General features: G+C 27.2%; 2 protein-coding genes across 4 annotated transcripts in view; one reads left to right on the forward strand and one right to left on the reverse strand.

Annotated features, from left to right (window-relative positions):
• On the forward strand, positions 1-25,770 carry LOC126898724 (uncharacterized). 3 transcript variants are annotated; one of them, XM_050673027.1, is made up of 6 exons: positions 1-15; positions 76-141; positions 251-290; positions 9,873-9,977; positions 24,752-25,561; positions 25,634-25,770. In XM_050673027.1, the coding sequence occupies exons 5-6, from the start codon at positions 24,790-24,792 to the stop codon at positions 25,693-25,695; spliced, it is 834 nt and encodes a 277-aa protein (XP_050528984.1). In that variant the 5' UTR covers positions 1-15; positions 76-141; positions 251-290; positions 9,873-9,977; positions 24,752-24,789; the 3' UTR covers positions 25,696-25,770. The 3 variants fall into 3 exon arrangements, 2 of the variants coding, with proteins under 2 accessions (XP_050528984.1, XP_050528983.1); XR_007702360.1 differs by lacking the exons at positions 1-15; positions 9,873-9,977; positions 24,752-25,561; positions 25,634-25,770 and adding an exon at positions 430-560 and having other exon boundaries at positions 30-141; XM_050673026.1 differs by lacking the exons at positions 1-15; positions 76-141; positions 251-290; positions 9,873-9,977 and having other exon boundaries at positions 24,691-25,561.
• The window catches only part of LOC126898722 (ATPase family AAA domain-containing protein 3-like), a 16,120-nt gene continuing 4,994 nt past the window's right edge, over positions 16,500-27,625 (reverse strand). Inside the window, exons 2-6 of the mRNA XM_050673024.1 lie at positions 20,758-20,915; positions 20,467-20,620; positions 20,289-20,397; positions 19,141-19,382; positions 16,500-16,953 (exon numbers count right to left, since the gene is read on the reverse strand). Coding sequence (XP_050528981.1) covers positions 16,590-16,953; positions 19,141-19,382; positions 20,289-20,397; positions 20,467-20,620; positions 20,758-20,908 — 1,020 coding nt within the window. The 5' untranslated portion in view covers positions 20,909-20,915 and the 3' untranslated portion in view covers positions 16,500-16,589. The remainder of the gene's footprint in view (positions 16,954-19,140; positions 19,383-20,288; positions 20,398-20,466; positions 20,621-20,757; positions 20,916-27,625) is intronic.

Genomic DNA, 27,625 nt, shown 5'->3' on the forward strand with positions numbered 1-27,625 from the left:
GAAGTTAATGCAAAGGTGTTTAGTACATACAATATTGCAAAGCTCACATTTATTTTAATAATTTTCATTATCAAGGACATTACTACAAAAAAATGGGAGGATGGAAAACATGATATGTTGATTCAAATATAATAAGTAGAGGTAACTTTTGATAGTTTATTCTAAAATTATAATTTTCCTTATTTAATTAATTAACGTATTTATCAATTTACAAATTTAAAATGTTTATTAAAAGGTTCATTTGTTTTAGGCGTTAGAAGATTGAATTAGATGCGCTATTAGGACAAAATGTAAGTATTTCTTTTAAAAGTAATAACATTTCAAGTACACAATTGCATACCTCGTACACTGTAAATAACGCTCCTGTATAAGGAATCGCGATACTTTTAACTTACTAATTATACAAAAATTTTATTTTTATATAACCAGTGGAGTGTCTTCATAAGAGGAATGTTCCAAGACGCATCAAAAAGTGTACCCCCGAGACTTATGGGGACGTCTTAGCCGATTAACTCGATAAAAACTTATGTAATGTTATTTATAATTTATGATCTTACATTTATGTATAATCAAAGTTTTTAAAACAAGAAATTTTTTTCGAGTTATGTTAAAAGAAATTTCTTGTTTTTGTTTAGCGAAAAATTTCAGGAGCACATAAAATATAAACTGCCCCAAGGCGTTTAAATCCATAATATACCTCCGTACATAGTACTTTTAAACCCGACAGTAAAGAATTCCTTCGATATTATTGTTTTATTTTAATTATCTCCCTCGACAAATTGTACATAAGTTTATCCTATGTTTCTGCATTTGAAAAACATCTTAATCTGTAATGTAACTGTAGATTGGTAATCAGTCAATGGAAAAAATAGATAATAGATAAGTCGTCGCTTTATTAGTCTGTATTTCCAACATCATTCGTTCTCAAGACACAAACAATTTGTATTGGAAAATAATTTATTTTAGTTTTATAACATGGGCGTATAAAATTGAAAATATTTCAATACAAACACAACAAATACAATTAATTAACATAAATTATTATTTTTAAAATTAACAAAGTAAATTACATTTGTTTCATGCGTTATTAATAATATTCATATCAAAAATATTGTCAGGGTAAAAATTTATTATTGAAATCTTCTAGATATTTATTTGAGCCAACTTTATTTTACTATTCAAGAAAAATATGACGAATTAAAACATAATTTTATTTGTGTAACATTTTATGTTTTTTTTTTGGTTCATTAAATTTTCCATAATGACTTCAGACTCTATTATCTATTCCGTTGAGTACTGACGAATAAGTAAGGTACTGGTTAGTAATATAATTATAGAGTTGCTTTTAATACCAGAAAAATTGTTTAGCTCCCGAATTGTTTTGGTCAATCGATTTTTTATTTTTAGAAAATAAATTAGTATATAATCTATATACTATCGATTTAATTATTTATATTTATATAATATTTTTTTGTTATCACTTTCTTTATGTACGAACTTTTATGAAACGAAATATCGAATAATTGTATATTTAACAATTATTGTTAAATATATTTATAAGCTATAAAAACAATCTATTATTAAGTATATGATTGCAATTAGACTAAAATGACATGATGTCAAAAAATTACTTTTAAAATAAAATAATTGTTTACTTTTTGAAATCTATTTATAAACATTTAGTTGGTCTTTTATTTTTGATAGATAAAACTTGTAATACAAGTACACATTTATGAAATTTTGTGTTTGAAAATATTTTAATTTAATAACTACCCTTACACATATTCGCACAACAAACATTTATTTTTTTTGTGAGGTGGAAAGAAACTTATAATAAATTTGATGAGCCAAAAATAGAAGGTTAATAAAATGATCATAGTTGAATCCCTTTTTGGGAGAGTACAACCATCTGACACCACCTCTGATTATTCCATCACTTAATTTTTATTTTAATGTTTATAAGGGGTACCTAGACTCTCTTAATGACGAAAATATGTAGTACTCTCTTGTTATTTAAAGGGACCAAAATAAAATTTCATATGCATACATGCTTTACTTACATTTTATGTTTTTAACTATACCATCATCTATATGTTTCTATTTTATGGTCATGTTAAGTTAAATAATTTTTGTTTTCCATAGATTACATATATGACATTGAGAAAATTTTCTCATCTGAAGGTATCCAAGTAACTATACATAAATCATTTTACGATCATACATTAATACGCGTATTGAAGGGATTTTTAATCTTTTCCTCTGGAGTCTTAGCTCTCTCAAAATTTATCAAAATGCTTTTTTTTTAAATTACTAATATTTGCTCCTATGGCCCCTCTCTCATTCGCGTTTATTTATTCAGCTAATTAGTCAAGAATACTTCGTATAATACAAAAGAATGAAATTAATTTGTTATTACAATTTTTATGGTCTAAATAATGTTTATTTTTATTAATAGAATAATTTATAGTATTTGAAAAAAGAGAAAATTACGTTATGTTTTATGAAAATTCAATTTATAAGCACTTTTGTTAATTTTACTCATTTTCCTCTCATAGTATTTATTTAAATTATAAGGAAAAATTGGATATATTTTTTTTGGTATTATGAAAAGATACATTTTTTATTGCAATAACTAACGCATGTAGAGATATTTTTATTTTATAGTTTTAGTTTGAACTTCATTTAACAAATTATTTGAAAGTATATGTGATAAAAGACTCACGAGTTCAATGAAATGGTCGCGTTTTATTAAAATTTATTTGCAGCCTTACATTATTAAATTTTATGATTTTTAGAGGATTAACATTTGTTTGAATCGAAACCGTTACAAGACAATAAGTGTAAAAACCACTGGCGAAGAAAAAACATTAGATTTATTCATAATATTGCATGTATAAGAAATACTCTCGAAAAATACTGAAAATATACTTCACTGTATATAAATTTTTTTTATCATGGCACAAGGCAAATTATTAATTAACCACGGTTGCCGTCGACGTTGCGTTGGAGTGGCAGAATTGCTGAATCGAAAAAGTCATGTATTTTTTTCTGTATTGTGCGCGCGTGTGTGTGACAATTCGCATCGTATATTACTGTTAGAATGCCTGCACTGGCGTTGTCGATGCCGCCGTTAAAAGCCCGCTTAATTTCAAAAAGAAAAACCTTCTAATACGCACGAGTTTTCCTTGTAACGTTGGTTACGTGATTTTGTAACCGCTGAACGAAAAAAAGGCCGCTTTCGTTAAAAACCTATTTAGTATTTATGTAGAGTATATTTAACGAGAAAAGCTTTTAAAATGTAGTATTTTAGACCATTATTAAAATACATTTTATTAAATTTATGATTAATTTTCAATAAATCACCGATAAAAAAAAATTTATAATTGTTATAATTAAATATTTTTTTTTATAATCGTGCGTGTTAGTATAATGTGTACATATATATTTATAATATATATATATATAATATATATAGATATATAATGCTGTGTGTTCATAATATAGATTGAGTATATATTATTTAGGACGACTACTACGACGACGGACGAAGCTCTTGTCATTATCATAATAATGTTATGGTAAGTTAGCGGAGGATAGAGCGAGAACGATATATTTTTGTGTTGAGAGGGAGAGACAAAGAGACGGGCTAGTAGAGGCGGCGGCAACACTGTCGGTTCGGGTAGAGGGGAAACAGTCAGGCAGTAGGAAGGCCGACTATAATATAGCAGCAGCAGCAGCTCCGGTTGTTTTTTGAAAAAACGACAGTGGTGGCGGCGGCGGCGGCGTTCACTATCGCCGTAGTCGTTCGTCGCGGCGTCCGATGCACAAATCCGGGCGTCCGACCGTCGTTCGGCGGCGGCTAAAACGAGTCCTCGGTCGTCATCGCCATTCGTTATATTATAACTACGCCGAGTCGTTGTGTATAATGTGCTGCCCGATGCCGTTGTTGTGCGCGCGCCGCTTTTAGTATACAGCACACTCGCACACACACGCACATACCACAGCATTGCGCGCGCGTTAAAACTCGTATATATCTATACATTTATAAATATATATGAAATATTATTATAAACGTTAAAATAGAGGCAATCGCCGAGCGGCATTGGCGCTGGATGTCCTTCGGAGCGCACGGCCACGAGAAACGCAATAGCAAAAATAATGTAATCTTTTAATTTCGTTGAAATATATTAGCGCAGCAACAACATTGCGTTTATCAAAGGCGCGAGAAAAAATATGCTCGTGTTGGCTTAGAAAAGCTGCCTGTCGTGCAAGCCTTACGAAGGGTATATAATAACAATATGACGATGGTGGCTTCTCCCCATACGAATGCATGACTCATGATAATGAATTCAATGCGAATGCTCTGACGGGACGTTCCCACCCCACGCCAAATGTGCACGTGTGGGTCTAGGGCTATCCCTAGAGCGGTATGTCAAAAGGGTCGGGCGCCCCTGCCTCCCCTAAATCATTGTCGGTAGGTCTTCCCATGGAACAATTGTGAATTCGAACCGATTTTGCGTTGCCATTAGGGTTTGGTTAGGTCGGTGAATCATTAAATATTCTTATCGAGTTGAGTTAGGTCATTTTCGTGTTATCAGTAAATTTTTGTTATTGGCTATTTTAATATGAAAAATATTAACTGTAGTATTTCTCAATTATTTACTCCCGTTTGTGTTTGTGTATGCTTATGGTTCTCGATATTATTGCTGAGTATTATGTTAAAAAACAAATAAAATGTCTTTTTATAATAATAAAAAAAAGCTAAAATAATCCTAGAAAATTGTATTAGTTATATCTACGGGACGCACATTTTGCACTATGTACGAAAACAAGAGTTTTTCGCAAAATGTTTAACATTTATTATAACTACAATTTGTTAAGTCTCAACGAAAGTTATCTATCTTTAGTGTTCAACACTCGAGAAGTCATAGGTGACTCACTACCAAAGATCTAATAGTATGTAAAACCGAGTTACTCATATTTTTAATGTAATGGAATAAATTTTAAGTTTTTTAATTCCATCGATTTATTAACAAAAAAAAAATTTGATTAAAAAACACTAAATTTTTAAAGAACGAGTAGGACAAATGTTTTTGATAAACATAGTTCTTCTATATAAATAGAAAAATATAAATAATTTCTTTTTTAATTTTTGAAATCTTGTGTTTTTTATGATTAAACAAAAAATAATTATCTATTTATGACACCCTAATCAAATTTTTTACATAAAAACATATGATTAAATATAAAGTTCAATAATTAGAATATGAATTAATACAAAAAAATATTTGAAAATATTTTTCCTTTTGATAAAGGAAAAAAATTCCTTTGATTGAATAGCATTTGTTAGTTTTTGACGGCGTAACAAAAGTAGGCTTGGAGGGCACTACTGCTCCCCCCCCTCTCACTCAATCTGCCTCGTTGAACTTTTTGTATAATACATCTACTAAATTCCCATATTGATTATGATTAACTAAATAAATTTGGTCTGTTGTAAAATATGACTTTTACGGTAAAAATAAGTTTAATGAAATGGTAAGAGTTAGCCCCAGTAATCTAAAATTAGATCACCCTTTCCATTCCGAAACAAAAATTTTGTAACATCCTGCCGATGTGTTACACGGTATCATCATTTCATTTAATTTACTAAAAAATCGTTAATTTTATTAAAATCTATTTGTGAAACGAAATCGTTTCATGGGTAGGCCTACATTTTTTGTACAAACATGAGTTTTCAAAGAAAAGTCAATATATTGATTTGCAATCAGCAGTGGTCGCGTAGTCTAATAGAAAAATTAAAAGGGGCTATGCCCCCTCAATCCATTTGCCGTATCATTTATATTTCCAAAATAAAGTGATAAAAAATATTGCTTCTATATGGGGCAGTCGATACACTGATATATCGACCTGACTACGCTTCTTTCTGCCATTAAGAAATCCTGTTTAAGCTATTGGTAATCTAAGTATTCATTTATAGTTGCAGGTTTAAGCAAAAAGACACAATGCACAAAATTTTTAAACTCTATTTTCACTATGAAATATTTGTCACTACTCCTTGAATCTATCATAGTTTTATTACTTTGACAAAAATACTAATTAAATATATTTTATCAATCGCAACCTTGATTTGAAAACATTTAACATACATTTTGAAATTCATAAGTTATCAGTTTTTTGGTTTGTTTTCAAAAAAATATATTTTAAGAAATATCGTGGCTTTTTAAAGGGTTATTAAGACTATAATGTTTTTACCTGCCTCTAAAAAATACGTCTCTAATGTCTAATTCAAGCATTAGAGAATAAAAAATATAAAAAAGGAGTTATGAAAAAAAATTCTTTTGTATTAATTATTATTTATATTAATTATGAATTAGTTACCTTAGAACTTTTAAAAAACAGTTTTAGGATCCATAGATGAAGTAATATGAGGTTTTCATAGAAGAACAAATATATATTACTGTACAATTTACAATTTTTTAAACCACGTTAATCCATGAAAAATTAAAAATATTGTAGTTACCCGTAAAAATAAGTGCGAAACTATAATTAATATAAAAAAGTTAACGATATTTTTTTTACTACATGCGTCCTTCTACAAAAAACTCAAGTGCCTAGTAAAGTTCTGTGAAATTTTAGATTATAAAAATTAATCAAAATTAAAAAATAATACACTTCAAATGTTTATATGCTTATATTATTGACTTGTTAAAAGTATTGATTAATTTTTCGTTAATAGATCAACTCTTTCATAATTTCTATAAAAGATAAAATTTTGTAATTTATCAATATTGTTATTCAAATTGCAGTAGTAATTTCAAATACAGTATTTTTAGTATACATTAGTAATGTAACTAATGACTTTTTTTATATGATTAAATAATATAAATTTATATGATAAAATGGGTAATAACCAATTATTGGCAACTAATAATTAGATATATTTTTTATCAAAAGAACTTAATGTTTTAAAATTTAAATAATTACGCTTTTGTGGGCTAAAAATAATTCCCTACTTAAAATATTGCTCAGTTAGAGAATCTCCCAAACTTTTCTTTTTCAAAACCCTCAAAGTTTTATGTTCTAAGTATATAGTGTTCAAAATTAATAAATAAATAACAAAAAAACAAACTATTTAGTTATATTTTAAGTTGAAACTAAAAATTAATTGATATATTTTTATTAACTTACGTGTGTTTTTTGCAAGGGAATATTACAAAATATAAAATATGAACACCTTTTTTTACACGTAATCTAATAACAGGTCTCTTCTTATTTTAATAAAAATAGTTTATAATTTTTATAATTATTATATTCTAGTTTATGGTAATAGATGTTTGCATTCCAGAAACATTTGGAAATACCTTTTAAATGGACATTTAATAAATATTCTTACTATTTTTAATAAAAAAGGTGTATTTGTGAAGTAAAAAATTTTTTAAAAATTTATTTTTCAAATTTAAAATGTTAATGTATAAAGTTGTATAATTATTATGTAATTTTAAAAAAGATACGTCAAAAAAAATAAAAAGGTTAAACAAAATTACATATAGCACCTGTTCAAGAGGGGTGTCATAACCCCTGATACTTCCCTTTAAATACGATACATAAAAAAACAATATTTTATGTAAGATAACGCAGGAAAAAGGCATTGTATTTTTTTTTTAATTTTAAAATTAATAAATTATAACGTTTATATTTTTAATAAGTAATATTTAGCTTTATTTTTTTATAAAAAGTTAATAATACTTTATTATAATATTGTTTTTTGTAATTTTTTATTTTAATTAACATTTAAAATAATAGACGATAAGTCAAAATGTAATGTTTACTATACAATGTTTTTTTTTTTTTGGTGAGTAGTATTAATTTCTATTTAATCAATTTAAAAATACCCCATCGAGGATAACATAACTAATTTTTTTGTACAATTTTCACATATAAAGACATTTTAAATAATTAGATATTTTTTAAAACAATTAGTAGCTTTTTATTTATTAAAAATTATAAAATCTTATGGTAAATTTTTTTAACTTGTATTAAATCATTGAATTTTTGTTTAACTTCCAAATAGTTATTGAGGCTTTAATATATATTTTTTATTGAATAAATATGAGATCTTTTAAGAGGATCGTGCACATTTTTATATTGTAAAAGAATAAATACGTAAATATTTTTATATTGACTACACTGGTTTTAAAAATATAACAATAGATTTATTTTACAAAGGCACCACATAATCTAGCATTCATTGTAATTGATTTCCAAATAATTTTACAATATTCTATTTTAGTGTTTAAATAAGAGTATTTAATTACTTTCATATTTAATGTTCTATAAATTTGAAAAGATTACTGCCTCTTTGATGGTGAATGATGGATTTTTGTTTTATTAAAAATGATTTTGATTTGTACACAATTAAATTTTATAGCTAGCTGTTTGAATTGATTATTCATTTTCAGTTATTTTAAATTTAATTTTTATATGGTGTCAAAATAGATGAATGCTTTAAAATTTGTAATTAAATTTTTTATAATGATAATAATTTTAAAATTATGTGCAAGGTAAAAATTTTTTAATGTAGTTATTTTTAATTGTGTAAAATTTACCATATCTATTTATATTTGAAAAATGTAAAATACAAACAGAATTGTTTACAATGTTCTCCTTAGCGGTCTTGAATCAAGAGCAGTTTTGAACTGCTTGAAAAAAGGTCTTCGAGACTCTTGAAGCCCTTTTTTTAGATACTTTTATCACTGATTCTTAGAAAGAATTTTGTAACTATTTAAATCTAGTTTTCCCAAAGATTCTATTGCTTTACTTAAAGCTGTATATATATATATATATACTTGTAAATGAAAAACCTTATGATTACAAAGGCTCTAAAATACATATATACATGTATAATTGTGAAAAATTCTTATCTGTTCTAGAATTAAAATGAAAAGAGGTAAATATTGCTAGATAAGAAGTTTAAAGTCAATAGGTTACAAGTATTTATCTCTTATGAAGAAATAGATTATAATGAGTATTGGCCATGTTTCGGTTTGTTTAATACACGAAACGTGTTGAATTATATTGTAGGAAATGTTTCAAATGCAAACATTCTTGCTATTTGTTTATCAAAACCTACAAAATAAAATCATTCTAAGAGTGTGTTTTATTTAAGCAGTTACCCTATCAATTAAAAACATGTATTCTTAATCAATTGGTTTATTGCCCCCAAATACGAGTCAAGGATTTAAGTCCCTAGCAAAATGTTTGTTTAAATTATAATTTGTTGAACTCTTTAATCCTCGATCGTGTAGTTCTACTAATTTCTCTAGATGATATTCATTGAATTTGTTTTATGTATAAAGCGAGTATTTTTAGATGAGATAAGTAAACTCGATACACAAAAGGTTATTTTGACATGAGTGGTTGCATTGAAAAAAATTATTTTTATTTTCGCAATTTGAATACATAAGCTTGATGATAATACACATATATAAAGTTTATAGAAATTAATATTCAAAGTTTAAAACAGTCATTTATAGACGCTCGTTTTGACTTCAGAGTATTTGTATATTCACATTGTGAACAGTTTTCGTGTCAGTTCAAAATTTCATTTCTCGGTAAATACTTTTATTTCGTACTTATCATCTTTCCATTTCACAATGTCAAAATTCATTTTTAAATTATTCTCAAAAACTTATGCTTGAAACTTAAAAGTAGCAGCTTCTGCAACAATTGAAATGATTTTTTCTCTTGTATTTATAACAAAAATTGTTCTTGAAATTATAACGTCAAACTTTCAATAGTTTAAATGTGTCTGATACATAACACGTTATTATACGTACAAATATAACATTTTAATATGTTCTTTTTTATTTCAGAATTCAATTGAATGAGTTTTCGAATTCTAAGAGGTATTCGAGGGGTATCCATTCCTTTCTTCATTCCTTCAATGCCAATAGACTAACTACGATACGAAAAGGCAGGTTAGTGTTTATTTTTGCAGAGCTCTAGCAATGTTCATAAAACTGGGTTTCATAAAGTGCAATTTAGTAGCGTTATTAAACACAAAACTAATAAAAACTCGTATTTGATAGCTCATCGAGTAACTATACAAATATTATATTATATTCTTGAAGTATACGCGCTCTGTTGCATTTTTCGTTTTATAATTTACACAAGAAACTGCCGTGATAAGTGTCTGATAAGCTTGCGCTGATTAATGCAATTCACAACATAAATTAACCGTATTACATGCTCGTGTGCTTTGTGCATTGAGTTTTCAACCGACGTTTGAAACGTTAACCACTGTTGTTATCCAACAGCAGTATATTACGCCATAGCGCGTGGAACAACACTCTGCGAGTTAAATGTTCACAATCGGTTTGTTAATATTTGTAAATTGTCATTAATGAATGGGACCGTTAAATATTCTCTGGAAGCGATAGTTTAATAATATATCGTAACGTGCTTTGATATTGTACATAATCGATAATGTTCGTCCAAGTTCCCCCCTTATCACGATAGTGTTATTTACGTTTTGAAAAACTTTTCCAATTTTATCAATCGCGAATCACGTGTGTTGTGGTGTTACTGATTAGCTTCCACATAGTCAACAACGCTATTTTCACACCGTCTTATGAAAATGACAATGAATACAGTAATAGCACGTTATTTTGAACTTACCAAGCGCGCTCCTCTAACTCTATTAATAACCCATTGAATTCAACAACTAGGTAAAGGGCCAAAACCAAGAAATTACAAAACGAATGCTGGCACTTAACTATTTTATTCGAATATTTATAATTATAAATATGTAAACGTGTTTGCTTATCCACCCACATCGAGAAACATATATAGAATTATTGTATACATTTTTGAAAAAAAAGTCTAGTTTTTAACTTTTTATTCTCATATTTATAATTTTTTTTTATTAATATGAATATTAATGTTTATTAATGCAAATTTTATACTTTATTATAAATTTCCATTAATTATTATTTATTTATGGAAAATTATATTTTCAAATTCATTGTGATATTGACGTCAACGATAATTATTCGATTAAAAATCACTGGAAATTGTTTTTAATGTTATTATATTTGATTATTTTATGTTAATAATTTAGAATTTTCCAGTAGTAGAAAAATTGTACGTCTTCAAAAGTTATTTTTTGGAGTGGACTTGGTTTTTAAAAATGACAATGAGTGCGCCGCTCTACTTTTCAGAATCTAATTCGAGTTAATTTGATGGCGCATAATTTTAAGACCGTTATTCAGTAAAACTATAAAAATGAGTTATCATTGTTTTATACGATATACTCATTTAAACAACTATTACAGTCGCTCCAGAGATGATCCTGGTTTTTATCTGAACTTTTCTATATTTATTATTTATTTTTTATTTTTAAAAGCTTTTATTGAAAACTAGAATTATGTGGAATTAAATGGGTTGGGACGGTGGGTTTTTCAAGACCAGTGTTCAGTACGTCGGGATAAACCGTAAGCTGAATATGTGTGTGTGTGTGTGTGTGCATGTGTTTGTGCTACATCGAGAGACGGCAAATGCCATCGCGGCCAATCATCCGGCTTGTGTGGCGATATTGGCTACACTGTTTTAATAATAATAATATTTTACTAGTACACGACGGCGGCGGCGGCAACCACTACGATGAGCTTCGTACATCGCGGTCTGGTACGCCGTTGGAAACCGTGCGACGGCGGTAGTTTCGAATGGCGGCGGGACGTCGACGTCGTTGTTTTTCTCTATCTCCCTCGTATGCCACCGCCACTTCATTCTTCACCGACCTTCCCATCTACCCTCTCACTGTTACCCGTTTGCTCACTCGCACCCACCGCCGTTGCTTCATCGTAATCATCATCTAACCTACTACCAGCGCTATCGCACGCACTCACACACACCACAACCGTCGTGTAGTTTCTCAATGTGTGCGAGTGTAAATGGTTGTACGGCGGGCGGTGGCGGTGTGCAGCTGCCAGTTCCGACGTACGAGTGAGGACGCGCGGGGGGACTATAGGACCACGGGGCCCAGGCCGCATTCACATCGGACGGTAGATGAAACGGTGTGGGGGAGGGGAGAACATTACGAGCAATAGGACTCCGACACAGTCGCTTCTACCGCTACGCGTGTCGTTTTTATACTCGTAGGACTAAAAAGGACAGCGAAAAGGAGTTACCACCACCATTATTAACGTGTTACATCGGACGATCCCTGAGTGTCGTCTTGTGACGGTACGCTCCGCCAATGTCTTTTTTAGACTGTAACCCTTCAACGGTCAACGTTTTTATCCGTCCCGCACAAAAGAATTTGCCTCGGGCCGCCTACTCGAATAATACTTTCTCGACGGCCTTTGTGGTCATCACTCCTAGTGACGGTAGTCTTTATATCGCTACCTCAATGCGGCCATTCGGAAGTCTCGGTACACTCGTCGGTGTATTACGATGGCGATGGTGATGCTGTTTTGTGAAAGCCACTGCCGTCGCCGGTCAGTGACCGGACGCCCTCGCTCTCTCCGGCACCTAAATAACTGCAATGTTTAAAAAAATATCTAGTTGGCAACAGTTGCATGGCCACTACAGCATTACCATATCATTATAGTTTACTTAACTCCTCGTAGTTGTAAAAAATCTATCCTAAATCTGCGCAGTGTACGCAACGGTGTTTTCTGCCGTCGCCAGAGAGTATTTAAAGAGTTCATCGCTGTATTTCTTTGTCTTGTGTGCACACAACATAACGACGAATGCATAATTATATATCATTGATATCGAGTACCTACTTCGGCCGATGTGACCTTCGTCCGTTTACCCTAATTGTCGATACACTGCCACACACGTCTACCTTTGTTCCGATCGTTTAATTTCCTAGTGGGTACAGTGTACATTTTAGTTTTTTAATATTTGATTTGTATTCCGTGAAATTTATTTCCTCACGAATAATAATAATAATAATAATAATAGTGGAGTTGCCGCCGGTCGTCGAAGAAGAAAATGTACACTAATGAAAGGAGGGGATTCAGCAACCCTCCCGGTTACGACCGTCCCCTATAGATATATGAACAAGGGTAAGGGTAGTGGCAGCAAAGGCAGGCGGCAACACAGAAATCCATTGTGATGTTTTTTTTTTATATAAATATAAAGAGTATTAAAAAAATTGTGAACGTCAAGATTTTCATTTAAAATAGCTATATCCTTTGCAGTAATTATAATTACTCTTTATGATTTAAATAAAACGATTAAAATGTTTCGTTTCAATAAAATATTTAATTTTTTTTTATAAATACATAAATGATATTGTGCACTAAGTCACGAGACTGTATAAGACGAATTTTAAATATATTTTATTATTCGTATTAATGTTATTTCATAGAAGTCATCAATAATTATTCTTTGTTGTGATATTTTTATAATTATTAAAATTGTAATGCATTGAAATAACATTTTCGTAATGTTGTCGGTATTGCATTTTCTTTTGCGTTATATTGTACAGAATATTTATATTACTCAGAATTTCAGAGGTAATAGTTGTTCACAAAATACATTAGAATATTGTTAGACCGTGACGTTAGCACTATGTCCCGTTGCTCGAATGCCATTGGCGGGAACAAGGTTCATTTCCACGTGCAATTACTTGGCCGGTAGATGAGTCGACATCTAGTGGATACATTTGTGTTGTTATGTAAAAAAACTATGTACAGGACGTCTTCATAGTGTTGTGTTAATTTAGTTGCCTATTTAAATCCCTTATATTTCAATTTAATAACAAGTTAACATTTTATCGACAAATCAGTATTACGGTGCTATTTTTACTTACACGGGTCGTTTCAAAATTTGGAGACACATTATTTCAGAGATTATTGAGTATTTTTAATACTACGAGAAAAAAATTTAGGTTTAAAATACTATAATAATGTGTAGTTAAATAATTAATATTTTCTCTTCAGGGTCGAAAAAACCTTAAATTTAATTTAAAGTTTATCATATGACTATAGAAAAAAAACTACAGACAATTTTATCCGATGGACCGTTCATCGATTACAGCATTTTAAATACATTGGGTATATAGTGCGCGTGGGGTGTACACAAATCAGCCGTACTGTAAATTTGAGGTTTCTTCTTTCTGAAGGAATGAAATAAAATACTCAACTACATATTATTGTAGTTTTTTCGAACGTAATCTTTATTTATTCGTTAAATTATTATTTTAATAATAAAATTTATTCCATTTTTATGAAAAATTATCATTTATATAATTATCCACACTGGGTAACAACGGGAAAAATGACTTTGAAAATTTGAATTACATTAAATAGCTTTATATTTATTGTATATTTTGATATAAAAATAAATTATCTAGAATTATTTTATTGTGATATTTTATTCCATTTTGAGATATATTTACTATTAGAGTATTAATTTCCATGAGCTAGTATGTCGGCTTTACATCATTGCATCGGAATACGAGTAACTGTATTTGAATTTTTTACGAGGTAAAATAATATGTGTTTACTTGCGAGAGGTTGAGTTTGGTTTCCTTAGTTAGACGTTTCATGGTTCCATTCGTCTACTGTGTACTTATTTTTTTGAACTCATACGTCAGCGTAGTTTGCAAGAGGACTGTTGAGACTTTAAATAAAAAAGATATTGAGAATATAATGCGTGAAGTGCCAATACGTTTGATATTCGGTTACAATGTCCGGCAATTGTTATTTAAGTCTTTAATGAAACTTGTTTTTGGGATTCATTGTTTCAATATTACCATTATTAGAAGTAGTTAAATCTATGTTTGTATATTACTGAATAATGAATTTTCACATGAAATTTTATATTAATTAAATAAAATTAAAGAGTGAAATTTAACATCGCATTAAAAAAGCGAAAATCACGGGTAAGAACTTTTTTTAAATAAATTTATATTCATTACAGAAGTATACTTAAATTTGATAATTTTCTTGATGGTGTATCCGTTTTCATATACCACAAGTGGCGATTTATTTAGATATATGATGACATCATGTTTTTTCTTGCAAAAATTTATTTGAAAATATGATATTAAAATCGCACTGATGTTTACTTAGTGAAAGAGAGATACACACTAATATTTAGAATTAAAAAGTACAAATATTTTTCAGGTATTTAATTATCTGAGTCTGTATCACTGTAATTTTTTTATTATATTGATTAGAATTAGTTAATTTAAAATAACACCATATTATTACTTGATATGCATAAACATAGAAAAAAAAGTATTTTTAGTTTATCTTCATTATTGAAACAATTTACAAAAAACTTATGTATATATAGTTGGGAATCGCATATATTTTTGAGTTTTGAAATTTATTTCGAATGTCTATAATGGAATCTTTTGAAAAATATCCTTTTTGAGCCCTTTTATTTAACAGTTACTTTAAGTAAATATAATAATTAATATTGTATTTTGAATATAAACCAATAAAACGGCTGTCTTATTATTTTCTACATTGTAGTATTTTTATGGTACATCGTGTAGAGTAAATATAATATTATATTTATATAATAAAGAACTTATCTTAATTTTATAGATATTTAACAATAATGTATTAACAAAAATTCACCATTAGTGTTTTATCGGACTACTGGAAATTTCTATAAAAAATCAAATTTTAATTAAATAGTTGTATAAACTTGTTTTTATGATAGTTTAAAAATAGTTCAGTATTAATACTATTTAAATAATGACCAACGACAATTGCCGTCATAATTGATGTCTTGATTTATTTGTATCTCAAAAAATCTTTGAAGTATCTGTATTAAAATACTACTTACTAATATAATTTACTAAATTTGATAAAACATGAAAACAATATTTACTATGATAATTATGTTTTTATGGATTTATGGATTTATATCCAATTTTTAGACCAGTATTTTGGGAGTTATTACCATTTTAATGTAGCTGATAAATTCTTAAATAAAAATTACTAACATCTCAAAATTTTTTCTATGGAGAAATTGAGACATTTTTGAGAAATTGGCAATTTTTCATATACTGTTATAAAAAAAAAAACACTATTGATTATACAAACTTTTTGGTATTATTAACATTTTAAAATTTATTTTTGAGTTATAAATACTTGATACATTTATTATTTTATACTATATTTATTTGAAATTAACTATTTATCATATGATTTAACAATAAAATTCTACATAAAATCTACGTTATCACAACGTCATAAAATAAGAAAAAAAATTGTTTTGATAAAAATATAATAGCCGTATTAATTGTAAATGTAAACTATACGCAAATTATTTTCTTAGTGGAATCAATAAGCAGTAAATGTTCAAAAGTTTCTGGTTTACTGATATGTTCCATCTGAAAATTTTTTTTTTTAAAATACGAATTGTAATTAAATTTGTTATTATAAGTCAATAAAATAGGTATCAGCAATTAACAATAATAATAATAAGTAATTTTTTTTTTTTGAAAATTATATTAATAATGCCGGTGATTAATTTGAATGGATTGGAATATTGTAGTTGAATAAAATAAGTATGATTAGCAAATGTTCGTTGTAACAGTTATTTTTTCTACATAATTTTTAAATAATACATTTTTTAACCTTTTTTTTATTATCCTGAATAGTTCGATAACAACATTCTAAGATGATTTGCTTTGGATTTTTGTCACTTTTCGATTCATACAGTAAAATTTTCCACAATTTGACTAGCATCTCTATGTCTTGGCAAGACATATTTTTAGTTGCACTCGCTATCTCATCATATATACTTTCTAATTCTTTCCTATATTTGTCTTCAACACTTAGTATATATTTTTCAGCATATAGTCTGATTAATTTTAGCTTCTGTTCTTTTTCTGGAGTAAGAATAAACACAAAATCGTTTATGTAGTCATTAATCTTGATGTTGTATATTTGGTTGTCGGCGGTCATCAGTACCATTAAACTAATATTCATAGAAAATATATAATGCATACTAATATTCTCGATTAATAATTTTTTACTTACTAAATACATTTTTGTGGTACATTTGTGGTGTATATATTATTATAACTTTTTAAACTTATATAAGCAAATATAAAGCAAGAACAAAAATAACTATTAAATTTAAACTGGCTTAAATTACCAATTTTGTCGTTCTAAGAAGTGACGTACGGTTGCCGGAGTCGGTTAAACTTGTGTCATACGCGCTTGGAGTAATAGGTTCTCAAACCGCGTATGTCAAGGAATTTTTTGCATTTTTTTCTTAATTTCTTTTTAAGTTAGAATTAATTTTCAACTCCTTTGATTTTTATCTCATTTAAATTCAATAATTTCAATAAAGATCAAGGATCCCATCACTGTAGTCGTCTCTCGCGAGAAGAAATTACTTAATCATATTAATATTATTTTACTATACTTTAGGTTTTAGCTTCGATGCAAAGCTGAAAAAGTATTTTTTTGTGACTATCTTTTATTTTCTCTGCTCTAACTTGACCTACTTTTTTCAACGAAACGTCAAATGACAACAATTCGTATCTAGTTGAAGATATTATCCTCAAAAAATGAAATAAAATTCTAATTTATCAATTAAACAGTTACTTATCCCATGTTCTTCATACAGACAATTAAAATTATTCATTTCTCATATTTTATGTATTTATTGACGAATCAAGTTCGATATAATAGGTTTCAATTACAAAATTATATCTTATATTATCTAAATTATATTTTACTTTGTAATTTAATAATAATTTTTTGTGTGTGCTACTACTAGACTATAATATTCCAAATTTTTTGGTGACATGTCGCTACAAAAATCATTTCTAAAAAAAATGATAGTTAGTTTCTCCTGAATTAACAATGGATTTTTAGATCTTTTTACAACTTTTTTTTTATTAGTTATTTTAGTTAAAGTAAATCATTAAAATTAATTCAGTTCAAACTTCAATTGTAGAATCTTTTTAAACACTAAAAGTTACTAAGGGAAATGATTACTATTATTTCTATTTAAGTAATCTATTACGATAAAAATGAAAAAAAATATTGAGCTTTTCTGATAAATTTACTATAAATAGTAATTATAAAACTTCCTGACTGCATATTAATCTTAACGATACAATTTTTTTAATTCTCATAAAATTTTCTATTTAATGATGTCAATTTTAAACTTGCAAATCAGCTAAAAGTTATGGTAATAAATTAATTTTTTTCTATAAACTTTCACAAAAATCAACTTTAAAGGATTAAAAAAATAGGTTAAATAAGTCATTTTTCTTATATTTAACATATTAATAATCAAAATCAATATAACTTTAAAACAATTTTCTTGTGTTCTTAATTATTTTTTTTTATATGTAAATACGTATTTTTTAATAATATTAAAATTTAGAAGTGATAGAAAAAGTCTAATTGTACATTTGAAAAATCGCGAAATGTTGATTTAGAAAAGTATATTTTTGTTTCTGATGAAAGTTCCTTGTAGTCCAGTGTACAAAACTTATAATTTTGTTATAATTAACAAACATTTTTTATTGAAAAGTATTGCATCAATATAAGTATATATTATACTTATAAATCAAATAACTAATCGGGATAAAATTAAGGGAATAAGAGTATTGTCCCTTTTGAAATAATCGACCAATTTCTTAAAATTAAACACTATCTACAGATTTACATCGAAGCGTTTNAGTATTGCATCAATATAAGTATATATTATACTTATAAATCAAATAACTAATCGGGATAAAATTAAGGGAATAAGAGTATTGTCGCTTTTGAAATAATCGACCAATTTCTTAAAATTAAACACTATCTACAGATTTTCATCGAAGCGTTGCTTATGATAGTGATTTTAATCACTGTCAGATGTCATCTATACTTGTACCAACTATGCCTCGTCCACACTGTGCCGCGACCCCACTGTGCTACCGTTTTTTATTGAAAAATTTAGATAAACACTGTAACAGTATTTTACTATAAGTCAACTTAGTAGTTTTTACTCGGGTTATAATTAAATTTTGGTAATTATTACTTATGATTTTTCTCACGTGAACGATTAAAATTAAAATGTGAGTTTGAGCAACTATTTCAATGTAGGGAATACCATGTTTTAATAAACGTTTGAGGCAGCGATTTATATACTATTTTTCACCTGTTAAAATTATTATTTTTGAGTTTCTCTGAGAATATACAAGTAGCTTCTCTAATATGCTCATTTGTCCGGTTGTTGAAAAATTCGTCCGCTTTCAATACCAAAAGCACGAAAGGATTACTTCTTCGCTTATAGATCCAATCGAATAATTTTTGAATTTCCGGCACTAACTTTTGATTGCGTGACATCAAATCAATGCCATTGATGACAGCATAGTGAACACCGCTGTTTATTGCGATTTTCTAAGAACAATTATTCTCTCACTAAGATCGGTAGATGATCAACTTATTTCGATTATATGCGTTTGGTATAAATCAATCGACTTCATATACGGTACTTTCCTGTTAAAAAGAGACTACTAAAAATAAAAGTACCAATATGTTATCTATTCTTTCAATCGAATTTACCATATAATATTTATTATTAACAAGTTCAATTACTTTTTAAGTAAAACACTATAGATGATAAATGCATACTTTCATGAGTTATTTGGGAATTTTCAAATGTAAAATCTTTACTAAAATTAATTTTTTATTTCATTTTAAATCTTTAAAAAAAAATCTTTCATAGAATCGTTAACGAATATTACCAAAAACAATCTGTTTAATAACGAAAATAAATAATAATATATTAATATTTTCGCTAATGATTTTGTTTGTTGTTTTTATTTAAGCTGTAAATTGTTATTTGTTTTAAGATATTTAAATTTCAGTATTTATCACCGAGTCGTTTTTACATATAGCCACATGTTATTATCGGTTGAAATAAAGCATATGTTTACTATAGAAAGTTACTTTAATTAGTAACTTTTAAGTTACTTTAATAGAAATGTAACATTTTCGTAGCTCCGAGTAATCGGTAGTCGCAATAACAGGAAAGTACTATGCTCCGTACGGTTTTTATTTATGAACCATTATTATTATAATTACAATTACTGTTCTCATTGACTAATTTATAAATATTTTTATTCGATTTTAATTCAAGCTATGATGTGATTTTTTAATAATGCATTAAAACGATATAAAAATGGTACGGTATACTTTGTACGACTTAAGGAATTTTGTGAGGGGCAATGGAAATGTTAAATTCGGCCGAGACTTGTGGGGCCAATAGTGTAATTATAAGCTTTGGGAAATTATAATTCTTACTCTGACGAATGATGATTTTCCATTTCCCGGTGGTCCGTAAACCATAACGTTTCTACGGTTCGTTCTTAGTTTTTGTGTTGCCGCGTATGTAGTTGTTCCAACCAGTTCCCTGAACATTTGTAATTTGTATCGTAAACAGTTTTACTAAAATATATAACTAGTACAGTATGTGTTTTACTGGTATTTGTTGTTGATTTGTTCGGTAAACACGAGTTTGTTCAATGATTCCTTTAACGCTCTACGTTCTCCTATTTTTCGAATAGCTATCACAGGGTTCTTTAAGTAATCATAAACGGATGTGACCGACGTTTCCCTGATTACCGAAGGAATCTCTACTCATAAACAAAAACACGTATAATGATAGACAAGTTCAAGCGTATCAATGTTTGCTTTTTATCATTTAAAATATTTAGAATAATGTTTTTACATGTGCCCTTGCATGTTGTAGTAATTTAAAACGAAGACTTACCCCATTTGTTTATAAATCTCATCATAGCTCCCGTTCCTTTAGATAAGGAGTAACCTATCATGGTCATCGATAGGGCTGCTGTTCCAAAAAACAATACTTTGTCTTCCGTTTTAATAGGACTCATGTTAAATTTGCGATTTTCCAAGTCCATGTGAAACCTAAGGTTAATTGAACATCTCATGTAAAATTTAACATAAAAAATAAATGTCAAATAAATACTAGAGAGTTTTGTAAAATTTCTTAACAAAAATTCTATCTAAATATTTTTTATTAAAAATGACAAATTCGATATTTTTCACATATTTTATATGGTATTTTTACTTTAAAATATCATAACTAATTTAACAAATAATGAAATGTTAACTTATTAAACTTTTGCAAATGTTCCGCAAAACTTGACACCTTACAATTTATTTTTAATAAAAGCTTAATTAATAAATTTTAACTTCTATTTTTTGTTATTAACGTCACAAATTTGAAGGTAGACCGTCTATAGTTTTGTTATGTCTATTTATCTGTTTTTTTTATCACGCAAGAGAATGCGTTAGTGAACCTTTTTTTCAATACAGCAGTGACAACAGTTCATTATTTTTGGTGTTGAACTACAAACAAAATCAAATTATTTATTTGGATAAATTCCTTTAAAAAAATAATGCCCTTTATCGGTTTGAAATAGCCGTTAGATCGATATTGGCTCTTTTTTGTTCTTTTGTCATTGACCGTGTTAGAGTGCCCATGTATCTTTGTTTTTTTCACTGTTCTCAATGATGCAGTAGAGTTGCTAACGACAAACGGCCAGGTCTTTTCGGTCAAGTATCCAGATAGGTTTCTTCGGAGACAGGTTATCATTTTTTTATAATTATATTTACGTAATGAGCTGTGTTTTTATTAATTATTTTATAATAAATTTATTTTATTTTATTTATGTGTGGAGAGAACACGTTTCCTCTTTCAACTAGCCAACGCTAAGGACTGAGTATCCAGACCGCTCTTGGTGTTTTTTTTATTAATTTCCGTTTAACTCTAACGGATGTGTTCTAATACCGTCCGTGATGATGTTTGTTATATTACTTGATTTTGTTTAAACATTTTATTTTATGTATGTTGTCGCCCTTTCTTTGTAGACATAGCTTTTGATACATTCGTGTATTTTTCCATGACGAACTTAATTTTCTTTTTCAACAATTAAATTAGACTTCCTCATTAATCTTAACTGTAATATTTATTTTCATTGCGCGACTAGCTTAAGTACTCACATGTATTTTATTTTTGTTCCTTAATCTAAACACGGTATGTTTTATATTTTAACCACATAGGAATTTAATTATCACGGTTGTGGTTAACAAACCACAAGTAGTTAGAATCATTTATATTTAACAACATATTAACTGAAATTAAATTAATAATTAACTTAAAATTAAATTCTACCTATAGTATGGTAATTATATCTGATAAGTGTGATACCTCGTTTAGGTGGTGTTGACTGCTATTATAACTAATCATTATGTTAGGGGAAAACCACATTCGTACTGCAGGATGACAATAAAACCATTTGCAGTTTGTACTGTATTATAAAAAAAAAAAATGCATGGTGGGTGTTGTTATACAATTTAATATCTATTTCATTGGTGTAATAAAATATGGAAATTAGTAGGAATTATTTTTGTTCACATTTGAATTGAACCACTCGAGAACCCGAAAATCACTTTCAGGATATAAAATAAAATCAAATCATACCATATTTTGTCTGGCGATGAAGGTGATATTGAAGAAGTTGAGGCTGTTGTGGGCGACAAAGTTTCTAATGGTGTTGATTCTAGTAATGATGACGATAACTTTTCGTTTGTCGCTTCGAATATTGGATAATTAGTATTGCAATTATTTTTTATTCTCTTATCATTCATTTTTAATCGCTTTGTCGGGCCCATTTTTCAAATAAATTTGTGTTATTGTATAACACAAACAAATAAATTACTATATCGATCGTTTTGAAGAATTTAAAAATTATTTCAAATTACTATTTATTCGATAGAAAAATATACTTCTCTTTTGTCTAACATATAATTTCGATTCTATTCGGCAAATCACTTGATGAAAATCTTGTTTGAAAAAAAAAACAAATAATAGGTTTGTATACTTATTGCCATGTAATATAAAAATTGTCCAATGATTAAAACTACATTTCTCAACTAAAATAACGTTTCCATGTTATAAAAATATAATTATTTGTAAAATTTCAACCAGAAAAGTCTTATTCGATTGAAAGATTACTTTTAAGTATTGGCTTACAGATAAAAAAAATTTGTCGATGATTTGTTAAAAAACAATTATTTATCAAAATGTTTCGATTAAGTGGTGTATTTACGGTTTAGAGGGGCACGGATTATCTTTCCCCTAATTTCATTTCCAAGCCAATTGTGGCCTGCCTATCATTTCACAAAACCGCTTGTCTCGCACGCGATTTATCTCTCCTTATATAATCAACTAATTTTATAAATATAAAAAAAAAAAAAAGAGTTCATGTATAAAACTAAAAAAAAAATTTACAAAATGTGTTATAATATACGACATTTGATATGATTACTGTTAACTCAGTGATTTAAAAAAATGAGCAATTTATCAAATATTGAGGAAAAAAATGTTTTTCTTATCAAATAAAATTAGGATTTTTACGTTGTTTAATAGATTAACATTATAATGACACAATATGGCTCAACCTAGTATGAGTTTATTTTTCTCTTACTAGTGATAAATAATAAAATGGCATGCATTTCAAAGTCTAAGAAGGCAATAATTATTAATAAAAAAAAATGTCTATAAAATGATTATTAGATTAAAAGTAATTAGAGTTGTGAGATAGAGCTTGTTCACTTTGTATATTAACATATAAAATGTCATATTAAGTTATATTATTTGGTAGTGTTTTAAATTTAAAGAGAATAATATTATTTAAAAAAAAAAAAAAGAAAATTTATAAATTAAAAAAATACATTTAATGTGATTTAAAAATATAAGAACCTAGTATAGAAATAATGTAGTAAATTTTATGTTGGAACTATTGAAAGGACCACATAATTATATTTCTCGGATGGCGAATTGTCACTGTCTTAAGAAATTTATAATATATATTATTTATGTAAAATGTTTATATCAAGTATTATTTTAAATTGGATTACAAAAAATTAGGAAAAATTATAATTAGCTGTATGATGTATAAGATGTAAACAGATAGTAAGTATATCGAACTTAAAAATAATTACAATTTATTGGATACATTTTTTGTTAAAAGTAGTATATTAGACTATTTTAAAAAGTAAAGTTATAAATATAAATAAATTAAATATCTTGCAATGTAAAATCAAATATTGGAAAAATAGGATGATAGAGGTAAAATTGTAGCCACAAATATAAAAAAAAACCAGCACAATAGGGTTGCGGCACAGTGAGGACGTGGCATAGTTAGGTCCAGTATATATTTAATCTGACAGTGATTATAATCACTATCTTAAAAAACGCATTTTTAAGTTTTGAACCACCTCTGTATAAATAGAAATGGTCCGATTTAAAAAAGAAAAATGTCGGATGAAAGGTGTGTATATAAATTATTTAAAAAAAATATGTATTGATCCATACATTTTTCAAAAATTTATAAAAATATAAAGCATAAAATCGTGAATTTTAATACAAAATTAGCATATTTTTGAATACGATGTAACTATTAATTAATTACATAGTGTAACAAAGTTTTTTTTCAATAATATGAAATAAATGAAAAATATAAGAAACACGTGTTTCAATAATACTAAAATTAAAAAAAATTATTACTATACGACATAAATGTTTATTTTATTATTTATAGATGTAGAACTGAATAAAAATGGGTATTTTCAGCTTCCATGAATTATATTTTAATCACTTTTTATTAAAATTATTTTCCAAATGTTTTTATCAAAACTATTCATTTTATTATTTTTCGTATTTTTATGTACAAAAGTAGAATCTAATTCAACAAAAAAGGCAAATCAGTTAGATATGATGTTGACATATTCAGGATGGAAAGTTTTGAATGACGTGTATTTTGTAAAATATCGCAACAATAAATATTATCTTCGCAATTTGATTGAAAAATCTACAATTTACTATAGACGGTATCAAATAGTACGAGGCTTGTCTGTACACCTAGGATGTACATACACAAAAGTTTTAAAAAGTCTATCTATAGTAATTGACAATGTCAAAAATATGTGTGAAAAACAATTAGATGAAAACGACATGATAAATGGATGCATTTGCACCGAAGAACTCGTATATATAATATCAATGTTATTTGTTCCAATGGTAACATTGATGAAAGGTGCCATGGACGCTCTAGATTTATTACATGACAAACCTTTGGTTACTTGTGATAGAATTTACTACACAGTAGGTATTTTATTAGGGAGAATAGAAGATATTCTTGACAAATTTCTAGAACGGTCTTTATCGCATAAAGAATTATCTTCATATCCTTGGACATTAAATATGGTAGATTTTTTATTGAAAAAAAAAATCAGTAATGTAATCAATAAAGATAATGTATATTGTGATTTTGTACCTTATGATACGAATTATTTATGGAATAAATGGCTTCAAGAATATAATAACATTATTAACCAAGGCACAAAATTAGTATTTATCAAGTTCGTAACCAGAAAAGTTAAGGATTTTATCAGAAGTGTAATTATAGAAAAGTATTTTCAATTGGGATTCAAATTTGATCCAATTACTGAAGAAACATTTATACCAAAGGAGTCAATTGAACTAGGTATTTGAAATTAAAATATATTAATTAAAATGTATAAATTCGTTGTCTTATAATATTTTTTTATGAATCTAGAATTGGAATTTAAAGTATCTGAAAAAGGACTTCCTATGATTTTACAAATAGAAAATCATTAAATGTTGTAATAAAATTAATTTTGTCTTACATTTATATTTTATAATTAATCACTATTTACATAATGATTTGATGATTCTTTGAAGTATATAAACATGATTCTATTTTTAATCGTTAAAAAATAACTAGGTATTTGAAATTGAAAAATATTTTATTTAAATATGAATTAATTGTTTTATAATATATTTTTATGAATCTAGAAATGAAATTTAAAGTAACAGCTGATGAGTATATAATGCCAATACACATAAAAAATCATTAAATTTTGAAATGAAATGAATTTTTTTTTTAAATTTATTCTTCATAGTTAAACACAATTTACATAATGGTTTTGAAAATAATCTCATATTAATCGCTAAAAAAAAAATTATTTAATTTTGTAGTTAAAACACGTTATCATACAAAACCTAATTCGAAAATAAATACTTTAAAAATATTAGAAATTAATGATTTTAATTGTCTGTAAGAAAAAGCTTGTTGGCTTTTTATTTGACAAAGGGGATTTTTTATTTTATTTTTGAGGGTAATATCTTTAAAATAGTAAAATTAATACCTTGTCAGTTTCGCATCAAAGCTAAAATTGTGCCAAGAGGCAGCCTGGCAGATACGATTTTTAACTCGCGAAACCGTTGAAAAAATAACTCCTATTAATATATATATATATATATATATATTTAATTTACTTGATTATTGTTATTATAAATACGGTTATTTACAAAAAATAAGTTGTAGTTATAACAGTATTTGTTTACTTGTTTATCGTCGTTACTTTAAATTTGTTACTTCTAATCCCAAAACATATTATTATAAGTTACGTTTGTGTTCAATAAGTTCTTTAATTTTTGTCCAAGGATACAAAGAAAAAATATCATGATTTATTACTTAATTAAATGCGCCCATAGCGAATATCCATAAAGTGACCATTTAATTAAGATACGATTCAAATCATTCGATAAAGAATATTAATGAATAGGGTTAGGAAATCATGCACTAAAAACCTACACTTAATACATTAAAAAGTCATCAACAATGATTTAAAAATAATTTTTTATTAACCAAAAATGCCATTACAAATTTTTATTTTTAAGACTATAATACAAAAAAAAAAAAAAACTTACACACATACAATAGTTTGAAAATCCTAGTAAAGTTCGGACAAAGCGTAGTGTAATTCTAGATTAATGTGTACTGCATTATAGGTTGATATACGACATATATCAACAATAACATCAATATTATAATAAGCTAGAAATTTAGAATTTAACGGCCGATTACTTATTGAAAGCATGCAGTGGCAACGTTTTTATTCTTTTAATCAAAAGTGAATTTATAAAGCTTTAATACAATATAGGATTCAATGTGTCATATGTCACAAAATATTTTTCGGTGTTTTCATATTTTACATAGCAGAACAATCGCTGAAAAAATTGTTTTATTAAAAGCAATAGTAACAGCTTTTTTCTAGATTGAATTTCATTTTAAATAAAGGAATATAGAACTAGTCTATGTTCTGAATCATGCAAAGTTTTTTTATATTATTCAATTTTATAATAACATATTTTCTGAAAAATGTGGATTTGCCAGTTTTTTACATTGAGCGATTCGTATTCGTTAAAAAATTGTTATATTGAAATTTCGATGTGTACCTCAATATGACAAAATGCATTTAAATACTGAAATATGTAAGTAAACGCTACCCAAATAATTAAAAGAACCTAAAATGCATATAAATATCAAAAAAATTAACAAAAATAATTTAAAATAATCCAATAGTACAATAAATTTATTCATTTATATAAATAATTAAAAAGTGCTAAATATTACACTTTAAATATTTAAATATTAAACATTAAATATTATAAAAAATTATATTTGTATTCTATGATGTATGAATCGTATTTTGTGCTCTATACATTAGGATACAAAAAAAAT

This window comes from Daktulosphaira vitifoliae, unplaced genomic scaffold, assembly GCF_025091365.1.
Source record: "Daktulosphaira vitifoliae isolate Bord-2020 unplaced genomic scaffold, ASM2509136v1 Scaffold_2, whole genome shotgun sequence".
Taxonomy (NCBI): Eukaryota; Metazoa; Arthropoda; class Insecta; order Hemiptera; family Phylloxeridae; genus Daktulosphaira; species Daktulosphaira vitifoliae.

What these genes read in the sequence shown, in the direction of transcription:
- LOC126898724 (XM_050673026.1), top strand. Translation starts at nt 24,697, where the DNA reads ATGTTTTTATCAAAACTATTCATTTTATTATTTTTCGTATTTTTATGT. An exon ending in AAAGGAGTCAATTGAACTAG is followed by an intron (nt 25,562 to 25,633) that starts GTATTTGAAATT and finishes TTATGAATCTAG; the next exon opens with AATTGGAATTTAAAGTATCT.